The 12,337-nt window shown below is 35.4% G+C and overlaps 1 protein-coding gene across 6 annotated transcripts in view; it reads left to right on the top strand.

Moving 5' to 3' along the window:
• Positions 1-12,337, top strand: part of Ralgapa1 (Ral GTPase activating protein catalytic subunit alpha 1) — a 199,380-nt gene that overhangs the window by 86,289 nt on the left and 100,754 nt on the right. For all 6 annotated transcript variants that reach the window (XM_051195870.1, XM_051195866.1, XM_051195869.1 and 3 more), the window contains 5 exons: positions 1,621-1,745; positions 3,117-3,333; positions 4,352-4,528; positions 8,282-8,434; positions 12,141-12,334. In XM_051195870.1, the coding sequence (XP_051051827.1) occupies positions 1,621-1,745; positions 3,117-3,333; positions 4,352-4,528; positions 8,282-8,434; positions 12,141-12,334 (866 nt within the window). The remainder of the gene's footprint in view (positions 1-1,620; positions 1,746-3,116; positions 3,334-4,351; positions 4,529-8,281; positions 8,435-12,140; positions 12,335-12,337) is intronic.

The following is a 12,337-nucleotide window of genomic DNA, read 5'->3' as shown; positions in this document are numbered from 1 at the left end:
AGCATACAATATTTATTTAAATTACTAATTTCCTTTATGAGGCATTTAGTTAAACCTCTTTGCTGCTGAACAACAAAATAGAAAGGTGAAGATACAGGAGTAAATTTTTTTATGATAATATTTTTTATTTAAACTTGAAACAAGCTTGTTTTACCTGTCACTGGCCTTTTAAAGGTCAAGTGTTTTTCTGAGGCTGTACCGTGAGTCTTAAAGTTTACTGAGGAGCTGGCTGTACTTTCTCTCTTGCCCCACTACTGTGTCTAAATGGGCATTAGCTGTATCACATTGAATTTGCTTACTCTCACTGCTAACTTAGTTGGTTTTGTATTTTTTCCTTGGTAGAAGGTTACTTTGACATCTAACATAACAGAAATCAAAGTCCTACAACCAGCACGAACATTATACTTAACTAATCATTGAAGCGAAAAATCCTTTCTTTAATCTTAAAGATTTAGTTACTTTCTATTTAAGGTATTTCTGTAAAATAAAATTCTATAGGCCTTTAGTCTTTTGTTCTTGTGTATAGAATATGTTATATCTTTGAAAGATTAAATCTTTATTGTGAGATTTTTAAATGTGCATTAAGGTTTCGTAATAGCTAGTCGTTATTTCAAATGGAACCTAAATGTGCAGATTAGAAAAAGGAAGCAAGATTGTAGTAACCACTTTATCTTGTTTCAAAACTGAACAACTTTACAGATACAGAAACTTAACTTTCAGCAGTAAGGTAGGTTTTGATTTCATTTGTTTTAACATGGTTTTGTTAGCATGATTAACAACGCTGTATAATGCATCTTGCATTGAGCCATTAATGCCACTTGAGGGCAGTATATTACAGCTTAGCAAAGCCTGGCCAGTATATAAAGACAATGGTATTGCACATTCTGAAATTTTTTGTGGTTCAGTAGGGATATAAATAGCACTGGTTTTTGTTGTACAGAGAACAAACTTTTCAACAGTATGATAGTGACATAATTATCTTATTTTCCACAAGTTAGTTTTCCAAGTGAAAATAATCGTTACTATAAAATCATGTTAATAGTGTTAATGTTAAGCAAATTAAGTAGCTGTTTTGGTTTTTTTTTCCTTGATTATTGTGAAAATTGAATTTTTTTTCTTCAATCACTGAGGTTAGACTTTAGACTAAATCTAAAAAAACAGTATACAAAATCATGAAATTTTAATTTGTATCCAAACCTAAGTGTCTTTGTGTCTCTCTGAGATTTGCATGAATTGAAAGGATATATTCCTTGCAGTTATCCTCTAGGAAAAGAGGGAGATTGTGAATTATTAAGCCTCTATAGCAGCATAGAGTAGGAAGAAATAAAAATATACCAATTTCTTTATAGGCAATATTAACCTGACTTCAACTAGTGCTTACCTCTAGCTTTCTTGCTATTTAAGGTCATACTGAAGATTGACTAACATCTGCTTAGTTAAATAAAGTAAATACAATTTACTAATTCTTAAAAATTAAATCTGAAATGAGGGAGATTATTCATAAGTGCATGTTTGGCAAGTAATGATATGGCAGAGGTACTTTTTTTGTATTTTTTTTTCAAATTTAGAAGATACAGTTAAGTTGTTGCTCACTATATTTAGTTATTTATTTGCTTCTAGTAAACAAAGAGGACACTAGTCCCAAGCTGCCTCCTCTTAATAGTGATACTGGCAACAGCAGTGCTAATGTTCCTGACCTGATGGATGAGTTCATAGCAGAGCGGCTTCGTAGTGGGAATTCTTCGGTGAGCTCGATTTTTGTTTAATTAATTGGTTTTAGAGACAAAGATAGAACTAAAAGATAGGTATAATGTGTATGTGGAGATTTTTAATCAAAACTTCATTTCCTGAAATTTAGCCCTTACTTGTGAAGTAACTAAAGCATTTTCATATGAATTTATTTGTTTTATATTTGTACATATATGGATGCATGTATTCCATAGCATGCATGTGAAGGATCTGAGGACAGCTTATGAGAGGTAGTTCTTGCTTCTGCCCTGTTTGTCATCCTTCATAGTAAGCACTTTCACCCCTGACTTGCCAGTCTTCACAACTTTTTAAAGCTGGTACAAAGTTCTACCCAGCTGCTCAGGAGGCTGAGGCAGGAAAACAGATAGTTCAAGACCTTGCCTGGGTATATGGTAAGTTCAAAGCCAGCCTGTTCAACTTAGTATGGCCCAGTCTTATTAAAAGTAAAAGGAGAGCTGACTGAACCTCAGTGATACAGTGTTTGACTAGTTAGTATTCATAAATCCTTAGGTCAGGTCCCAGAGACAGGGGGCGGGGCCGGGGGTGAGGGATGAGAGAAAGAGATGGGGGGGGGGAATAAGAGAGATTTAAAGTTTTTTAATTACTTTTTTTATTCAAAGGCATAAGCCATTTGGAAGTTGTGGCTTTCAGTACAGACACACTGGACTATCTATAGTAGTTGTCTCTTCCTTCCTAGTTCCCCTTACTTACTTACTTACTTTCTTTCTTTCTTTCAAGGTTGCTGTCAATAAGAAAGAATACAGAAGTCACTTAGCCCAGTTCCCATAGTTTTGATATCATAAATATTGCTTAAACAATTGAGATAACTGTAGAATCAATGTTAAAACTTACCTTTTATCTTTAGTATTAAATGTCAGAATGAAAATAGAAGCTAATGTATCTCTAATTCTCAGTTGCAGAATTGCTTTTTAAAAACTGTCATATTCCATTTGGGTTTTAATTTATCTGTGACTGTTACATTTCCTTTTATTTGAGTTTTTTCTTTGAGGAATAAGAATTATTTTGGAATCACAAAATGACATCTTTGCTGTCTTTTCTCTTACTGTCTCTTCTGATAGCTTCTTTGTTCCACTGTGAACTTTATTTTTCTTGTGTTTAAGAGCCTCAGACCCAGCACCATCTCACCTGATACTCAGGTTTTTGCTTTATGTAGAACTACAGTAGCTTAGGCATCAGGTACATGTCATTACGTATTGTGTAGATTGCTTGAGAAGTATGTTTTCCCTTTCCATCTGAGGTCTTAACTACCAGCATTTATACTGATGATTATCTTGAAAACTAAAGGCTTTGGATGTTTAATTAAAATTAAAAATAAGATTTTAATCGTAAAATGTTTCTTGTTTTAGACTATGACAAGAAGGGGAAGTAGTCCAGGCAGCCTTGAAATTCCGAAAGACCTCCCTGATATTCTAAACAAGCAGAACCAGATGCGTCCTGTTGATGACCCAGGTGTACCCTCAGAATGGACATCTCCTGCCAGTGCAGGGAGCAGTGATCTTATGAGCTCTGATAGTCATTCGGATCCTTTCAGTGCTTTCCAGTGTGATGGACGAAAGTTTGACAGCAAGTATCTTTTACTGTTGGAGTATATATTTTCTGTCAGTTATTTTCTGTGGGCTGCATATCTTTTACTTTGCTCTCTGTTGTTACTTAGGTAGTTGTTACCCTGTATGTTGATTTCACAAATTCTGAAGTAAGTTTTGGGGAGTCATCTCAGGTTGGGACCATTTTACTTTGGAAAAATGGAGGGCACTTTAAAAAAAACAAAACTACTGTCCATAATAAGATAAGATACATTTTAAAGACTAAAGATATGAAAAGAAAAATTATTTAGAATGGAGTTAAAATAAAGGACCAGTATGGTTATGAGATGCTGTGATATAATGCATTCATATTTGATGCTTGTTGTCCAATTCTTTTCTACCCAGACCCTTCCTTGAATATTCCTCTATATTAAATATCAGCAGTTAATATTTGGTACATCATTATGCTGCTGAAATTCTCTCTACACTTAGCATTCAGAGAATAAAGTAAAAGCCTTTGGGTATTGTATTTGTGAGGAGCAAGGAGGTATATAGGAGTATTATATGTTTCCTTCTTCATGGATTGATTATATACTATTCTGAGCTCAAACAGCTGAGATTTTTTTTATTATTTTATATAACCAAGTCCATTTAAATGAAAACAAACATTTATAGACAATATTTGGGAATTTGGGCGTTGTTCTTTCCAAACTACTTCCTGCTGGTAAGGGGCGAACAGCTGAGATTTTAAGAGGTATGATACGTGTGTGTGTGTGTGTGTGTGTGTGTGTGTGTGTGTGTGTGAGTGAGAGACAGATTTATAAACTACTTAAAAAGTAGTAAGAGTATTACCAGCTATCAGAAACTACATAAGAATGCCATTTTAAGATAATATTGTTAATAATAAACTATTACAATCTTAAAATGCTTTTAGTTGAAATCTTCAAAGTTTTACTGCTGCTTACCCTTGCCAGATTATAATGCAAAGAGTAAACTAGGAAGGGTGTGAATATTTTATTATTGTGTTGTCTTAATACTAACATTTCTTCTTCCTACAGACTTTGGCTTTGGGACTGACATTGGGATCCCATCCTCTGCAGATGTGGATTCGGGTTCTGGCCATCATCAGAGCACTGAGGAACAGGAAGTAGCCAGCCTAACAACACTTCATTTAGATTCAGAAACAAGCAGTCTTAATCAGCAAGCCTTCTCCGCTGAAGTTGCAACAGTTACTGGTAAAGTAATTCCAGGGAATGTTTCTAAATCTTGGCCTTTAAATTTCCAAAGAATCTAGCTAAGTTTCTACAGTTTGTATGACCTACTGCTATTTCAATGGGGTTTTTTGTTTGTTTTGTTTTCATTTAATTTTTATTTTAACAGAAGAGAAAACAAAACAAAACAAAAATCCAAAGTACTTTTCTTGAAGTGAACATGACAAGTAAGCAGAGTAGACCCAGTGTATATACACCAGACTGGAAGCAGCTATTATACAGCCAATCTAGAAGAGGAAAACAGTGCTTCACTGTATCTTTTTCATTGTTGTTCAGAGTTAAACTAGCTTTTTTACAACATTTATTACAGGAAATATAAAGGATTCTACCAATAAGGAAATGTATTTGTTACTATACTAAAATTCCTATTTATAAGCAAATTATTCTTTGCAGATACTTTTTAAATAAGACCAAACTCAACTTTAATATATTAAGTGGAGTCCTGGAAGTTGAGTCATAATTAAATACAAAGATTTCTTGTTGTTGTTTAGTACAGTGTTACTGCAGGGTTAGTGTAGAGATAAAATGATCTTGAAGCTCCTACTGTGTGATCTAAACAGCTGCACCCTGATGCACCTCACTCAGTGGTTAGCTGTTCCAGTTAACTATCATGAGGTAGTCCCTGATGCTTCTAAGCATCACGATCTCTTTAAAAACATATTTCCCCAAACAAGCTTGATTCTAATTCTAGTTTATTTAAAACATTAGTAAAACTGCTGTTTTCCAAAGATTATTACAATGTGAAAGAAAATGTCACCACACTTTTTTTTTTAATCTCTTTATTCATCTAAAGTAAAGCTCTAAGAGCTAGGGAGAAGATTCAGTGGGTAAAGTACTGGCTGAGCAAGCACATGGATCTGAATTTGGATGCTAGGACACTTGTAAAAGCCAGGCATGGCAGTTCATTCTCTAACTCCAACTTTGGGGTACTAAGACAGGCGGATCCTAGGAGCTTGCTGACGAGCCAGTCTATCCCAAACAAAACTTCAAGTTGAATGAGAGGTGCTGTCTCAAAATAAAAGTTGGACAACAATAGGAAATGATGACATCCTAATAACAATCTGGCTTTTTCATGTTCCCTCCCAGACGTGCCTATGTGGATAAGAGCAACTGCACACACATAAACATACAGATAAATTGTGGTGATACATTATTTATGATTTATTAAAGCTTGCCTGAGGATTCAGAAAACAAAGTTAACCTCAAGGCTCTAGAGATCAGGCAGTGGAGGTATGCACCTTTAATCCCAGGACTCAGGAGACAACCCAGGGCTACACGAGATTGAACCATTCTAAGAGTAACAGAGCTCATGACTTTAATCTCAGCACTAGAGAGGTATAGGAGTAGGATCATTAGTAATCAGCCTGGGATTGCAGTGTGAGGTTTGGTGAAGCCAGGATCACCTGTCAGTCTGAGGTAGAGGTAAGAGATAGTGGCTGGCTGCTTTGCTTTTCTGATCTTCAGCTTGAAGCCTGAACCCCAGTATCTGTCTCTGGGTCTTTTATCATGCTACAGAAAATAAATGAATAAATAAATAGTTCGAGTAAAAAGTCTAAAAATTAAAACTTCTGTATGAAGAAAATTAGTTTTATGTTTGTTTATATGGTCCCTTTTTTGTAACTAAACATCTAAGAATTTGTAATATGCATGCACCCTATGTGCTGCATTGAATGACTGATTCCGTTACCCTGTTGGTAGGTTTTATTAGGAATACTAACCTTAATCACTGAGATTATCAGTAGTGTATAGGGTTTTTAAAAACAGCTATGTCTTTTATTCATAAACATAAAATTCGGGAGTGAGTGTAATTTCATAAACTCTAAAACTTTGTAAGATAATATTTTTTGGTCAAGTTTGCATGCATTATCACACTGTTAACTGTGTCTTATTAGAGGGATGTTAGTTGCCCTGAAATCTTCCCTTCTGTTTAATACAGGAGTTTTCAGATACTACAAGAAATCTAGTGAGAAAGATTAAAAGATATGAAGTTTAATATATACAGTGAAAATATGCTCTACACATATTTGGGATATAAATAAAAAAAATGTTGGGTTTTGCTTTAAAAAGCTCTATTACCAGGAAAAACCTTTAAGTCAGCCATTATTCAGTCTTGTTAATAAAATTAAAGGTAATATTGATTTTCTGGTAGTTCATCTCAATATAAACTGTTTTTAAAATCTAAGGTCTTAAAAATGAATTTAGGGATAGCAAAATGACTCATTGGGAAAAGGTACTTGCCACCACTCCTGACAGCCTGAGTTGGATCCCAGAGATTTACATATTGGAAGAGGAGAACCAATTCGTGCAAGTTGTCCTCTAACCTCCATACACATGCTATGGTCAATGGATAAACACGTGCATGCACACACATAAACACAGTAAATCTAAAATGTCTAATGTATGGATTTTTATGAAATAGGAGACAAGGAATAGATTTGTATTTCTTTTTCTTTTAATTTTTTCTTTTTAGTGTTTTGAGACAGGATTTCTCTGTATTGCTTTGGAGCCTGTTCTGGAACTAGCTCTGTAGACCAGGCTGGCCTTGAACTCACAGAGATCTGCCTGCCTCTGCCTCTCAAGTGCTGGGATTAAAAGTCTGTACCACCAATGTCCGGCTTAGATTTGTATTTCAGAGCATTTGATGAAAACATTGATATCTCTTGTGTAAGCTTGCAGTTTTTGATAAGTGTTAAGGAGATTTTTTTATCCTTGTGCCTTCTGTTTGATGGTGCTTATGCTAAGCTTCAGAATCCTCAGGCTTATGCAGCTGTCTTATTATAGGAATTTTGTTGCATGCCAAATAAAAGGAATATGCTACCTGGTTAGTAATATGACTCCTCCACCTAATTAATTCTAGGTGGATTTATATTATTTTGATATATAGTTATACTATGATTGTGTAATTGTTATGACATTATGCATATACTAAAGTTCTTTATCTTTTGGGCACTTATTATGCTACTTTGAAAAATTACTCAAGTGATATGTGCAACCATACATCTGGAAAATTAATACAAACATGTAACTTGAGTTATTTTTTGCTTTACTGTATAAAAAGGGCAAGATTTTTACAATTATTAGGTCTAGAACATTGATATTTCTGAGCTAGAAAGAAATCCAACATGAAAAGCTCCAGTGTACCAGTAGACTCTGTTATGCAACTTCCATCGGCTATTCTGTATGGCAATTTATGCTGCACATTGATTAAACTAGCAAGACTATCTGCCGTGTGTAATGCATTAATTAGCAAGCCTGTGCGTAAGGAGTTAGAATTCTGTTGAGGGTGTTTCAAACTGAACAGGCATGTTGAAGTCAGTATGATAGTGGTATAATGTGAAGGTATGAAAGTCAACCAAGCCATATAGCAGGGAGTTACACTTGGTAAAGTCAGGAGTAGGCATCAGTAGGAAAAAGTGTCTAAGCCAAGAATTTAGTCAGGATTCTGTGCAAGGAAAAAGTCTAGACTATGATGGTTTTAATAAATATTATTCATTTGGCTATAATACAAAAATTGTAGCCAGATTGTAGAGTGATAAGAGAATTACAAGGATGCCTAAACACTAGAAAATTTATCGGAGGGTATGCTAAGATCAATGAGAAGATTTGGTTTGCCTTTTCATGTCTTAAAATTATATATTATTGGTATTTGGAATATTATGTCTTAGGTAGGATACTGAATACATTCTTCACAGTGATTTTATGAAATTATCCTTACAGGTTCAGAAAGTGCCTCCCCAGTTCATTCAGCTATGGGATCCAGATCACAGACACCTTCCCCCTCTACACTAAACATAGATCACATGGAGCAGAAGGACCTGCAGCTTGATGAGAAGCTCCACCACTCTGTTCTGCAGACACCAGATGATCTAGGCAATGTTTGCAACTCAGATATTTGCTATTCTTACAGAGTACTATTGTCAGGAAAACTTATTCTAAGTCTCTGACTTTTCTGCGTTGTTTATTTTTTCTTGCCCTTAAATGGGGCTATTATTAAGATAGCTCTGATTTTTTTCCTTACAATTTATCCTAATTTTTAGCAGCCTCATAATTAGTGATAGTGATTGCACCATTTGGTGTTGTGTTGTTTATTGATATGGTATTTATCCTCTTCCTGTCCCCCTCTCTTCCTGTCCTCCTCTCTTCCTCTCCCTCTCTCCCCTCTCTCTTTCCCCTCTCTCTTTGAGATAGGGGCTCACTGTGTATCCCTGACTGGCCTGACCTGGAACTCACAGAGGTCTGCTGCCTCTGCCTTACAATTGCTGGGATTAAAAGCCTGTCATTATGCCTGGTTCCTTGTTTTAAAATTTTGTCTTTGAAACAGGGTGTTGCACTATAGCCCAGGTTGGCCTCTAACTCCTGCTTCTCTACTTCAGCTTCCTAAGTGCTGGGATTAAAAGTGTGCTCATCATGCTTCAGGTCTCTTAATATTGTATTTCAGTATCATGCTTATTCATAGGAGGAAACAACAACCCTATCTTTTGTCAGCATGGCTTTCAGTAAAACAGTTTGTCAAATTAGTAATTTTACCTATTTTTTTTTCAATGCAGGTAAACAAAATCCTGCATAGTATAAAAATTGTCAGATAAATACTTGATACATATTCTGAAAATTAGTCAAGGACATAGTTGACAAAATATTTATTTGTAAGTCATATTAAAAGTCTATTTTTATTAGCATGTAAACACATTTACTCTTACCAAAGGAAGAAATGAAAGCTGTTTAACTCCTGGACTACTTAAAGGGCTTATCTTATTTTTTTCTATATATAGGTCCTCTCTGAGGAGAGGACCTGATGGAAAGCTCCAATTTAGACTCTCTTTCCACATAACTTCTGGCTATAGGTGTCTGAACCTGCTGTCATCTGCTGCTAGAGGAAGCCTCTCCCATGATGACTAAACAAGTTTAGCAGGATATCAGTAGGAATTATTTCAATGATTTATTAGTAGTAGTAGTAGTAGTAGTAATAGTAATAGAAGCGTTTATTTGGTCTTTGTGCTATCCAGTCTCCTGTTTCTGCCCATCCAGGCAATGTAGGACATGGGCTCCCTTTCATGGTATGGGCCTCAAGTTATATTAAACATTGGTTGGCCATTCCCACAAGTTCTGTACCAACATCAGCCTGGGTTGTTCAAGGATCTCTTCAGGATCCCCTTGACCAACAACTCAACCAAAAACAACACAGTCCCATCACTGAAAGCCTGGCCTGGCCACAAAAGATTGCCAGTTCAGATTCTATACCCTCCATTACTAGGAGTCCTCACTAGGTTTGGCCTCATAAGTTCCAGGAAGTTTCCACTGCATTAGGTTTCTACACTGCCCTCCAATATCCCCCAGTCTCAGGTGTCTCTCCCTGCACTCTCTCCTTCTCCTGCCATACACTGATCCCTCCTGCTCCACTTCCCCCCTGCAGAATCTATTCCATTTCTCCTTTCCAGGGAGGTCCATGCATTCCCTGCTAGAGTAAAGGACTCACTCCTTAATATGCAGCTATATAACTCCTAAGTTATATAACTTCTGCTTTGTGGATTGTTGTGACATTAACATTTGTTTGTATACTATTTTCCCACGATTCGGAAGAAAATTTTTAAATTACCAAACAGTTAATATGACTAGTTTAAAAATATCCATTAATCATTTATATAAATTTTACCGGGCTGTTACCATTTTGCCAGTTTTTATCTGTTTTTCCACACATAATTTAAATTTATAAATATTTTATATCTATAAACTTAAATATATCTGTCCCAAAATTATGTTTGCTTCCTGTGTAAGCACAATGTGAACTTCATTCATAATACTTAACATTAATTACCATTTTTTTAGCTATAGTTCGTTCTTCAGTTATCCTATTAATGTTATTTGTAGCTACTTAATACAACTTGATCCAGATTTTAACCGAAAACTGTTTATTGTTTCTTGCCCTCTTAATAGTTAATATTTTGTAGTTTTAGTTTGAGAAGGTTAAGTTATAGACAAATCAATTGCTTAGAATAGTAAGTGCATTACAATTCTATGTGGTTAGAACCTCAGTGTCACCTCAGTCTCTCTCTTTTTTTTTTTTTTAATTTACTGGCTTTATACCAAAAAACCTATTTTTTATCCTGAAGATTAACTATATAATACCTGTTAAATATTATTAGTTATTGAATAATTTATATGCAAAGATAAAATTTAAGCATTATCAATACAAGATACGTATAAAAATGGACTGACTATAAATTATCAATATATTTGGGATATTAGGAAAAATGAAAGGTCCTATTTGAGCTGGATGGTGGTGGCACATACCTTTAGTCCCAGCACTCAGGAGGCAGAGGCAGGTAGATCTCCTGAGTTTGAGGCCAGCATGGTCTACAAATTGAGTTCAAGGATAGCTCAGGCTACACAGAAAAACTCTCTTCTTTAAAAAGGAGGAGGAGGAAGAACCTGTTTAAGATTCTTTTAGTCATCAACTACACCATTTCTGCTGATTTTTGTTTAGTTGTTTACTGAAAGGTCTCACTGTGTAGCTAAGCTGAAAGTTCAGGCTGGCCTTGAATTGGCAAAAATCCATCTACCTCAGCTTTGCTAAGAGCTTGGATTACAGGCATGAGCCACCATTTATACTTTCTTATAATTCCCCATACAGTTGTATGCATTAAATATTCTTTTTAAGATGGAAAAAGACTTTAGTGAAAACATCTATTTTATAAGTAAGGAAGAATGTAGCCTTGAGTCATTAAAAATAATTTGTTTAACATGGTTAATGGCAGAAATAAGATTAAGATCAAGGTTACCTATATTTATTGCTTCTCACCTTGTCAGTGTTAAAGATAAAAAGCATTATGCTGGGCAGTGGTGGCAGGAGGCAGAGGCAAGCAGATCTCTGAGTTCGAGGTCATCTTGGTCTACAGAACTAGTTCCAGGACAGCCAGAGCTACATAGAGAAGCCCTGTCTCTCTCAGAAAACAAAAACAACCAGAAAAGTCATAATTTTGCTAACTACTATTATGTTCAAATTTTAGTACAAGTATCTTATTTGTTGTGATACCTCTTTCAGTGCTATTGTGTAGATACTCTCACTTCTACAGGAATTACTTTTTAGCCTAAGATTTTCTGCTTGATGATATAGCCTAAACTAGATATTAGGTAAAGTGAGTGTGTGCTTACAAAATTGATATTTATGCCTCATATATATTTCTCTATCACAGGCCAGCAAGATGGCCCAGTGGGTAAAAGCACAATCCCCACAACCTGCCTTCAGTCCCTAGATCCCACAGTGTAAGGAGAGAGCTAACTTTACATACACAAGCTCTCACACATCACATACATCCACAAATAAGTTCTCTTTGGTAGCAGTATTATAAGTAGTAGTTGCATTTTTTTCTTCAGTAAAATAAATCTCAATAAAACCCCACTAATAAGAAATTATTACCAATATGAATTGTTATGGGAGTTATGAATTGTTAGGTTTTGACATTATCAGAAAAAATACTTGCATTTACATTCCTTTTATTCACAATTGTAGATATTTAAGAGTATTCACTTAAGTTGTCTTTTCTGGGTACTGACACTATTGTGTTATGTTTTCCTATAGAAATCAGTGAATTTCCATCTGAATGTTGTAGCGTGATGGCAGGAGGTACTCTCACTGGATGGCATGCTGATGTTGCTACTGTTATGTGGCGAAGAATGCTGGGCATTTTGGGAGATGTCAATGCTATTACGGATCCTGAAATACATGCTCAAGTGTTTGATTACCTCTGTGAACTTTGGCAGAATCTAGCCAAGGTG

The sequence above is a fragment of the Phodopus roborovskii genome, unplaced genomic scaffold (genome assembly GCF_943737965.1).
Source record: "Phodopus roborovskii unplaced genomic scaffold, PHOROB, whole genome shotgun sequence".
NCBI classification, from domain to species: domain Eukaryota; kingdom Metazoa; phylum Chordata; class Mammalia; order Rodentia; family Cricetidae; genus Phodopus; species Phodopus roborovskii.
This window is presented reverse-complemented; position numbering and strand designations above follow the sequence as displayed.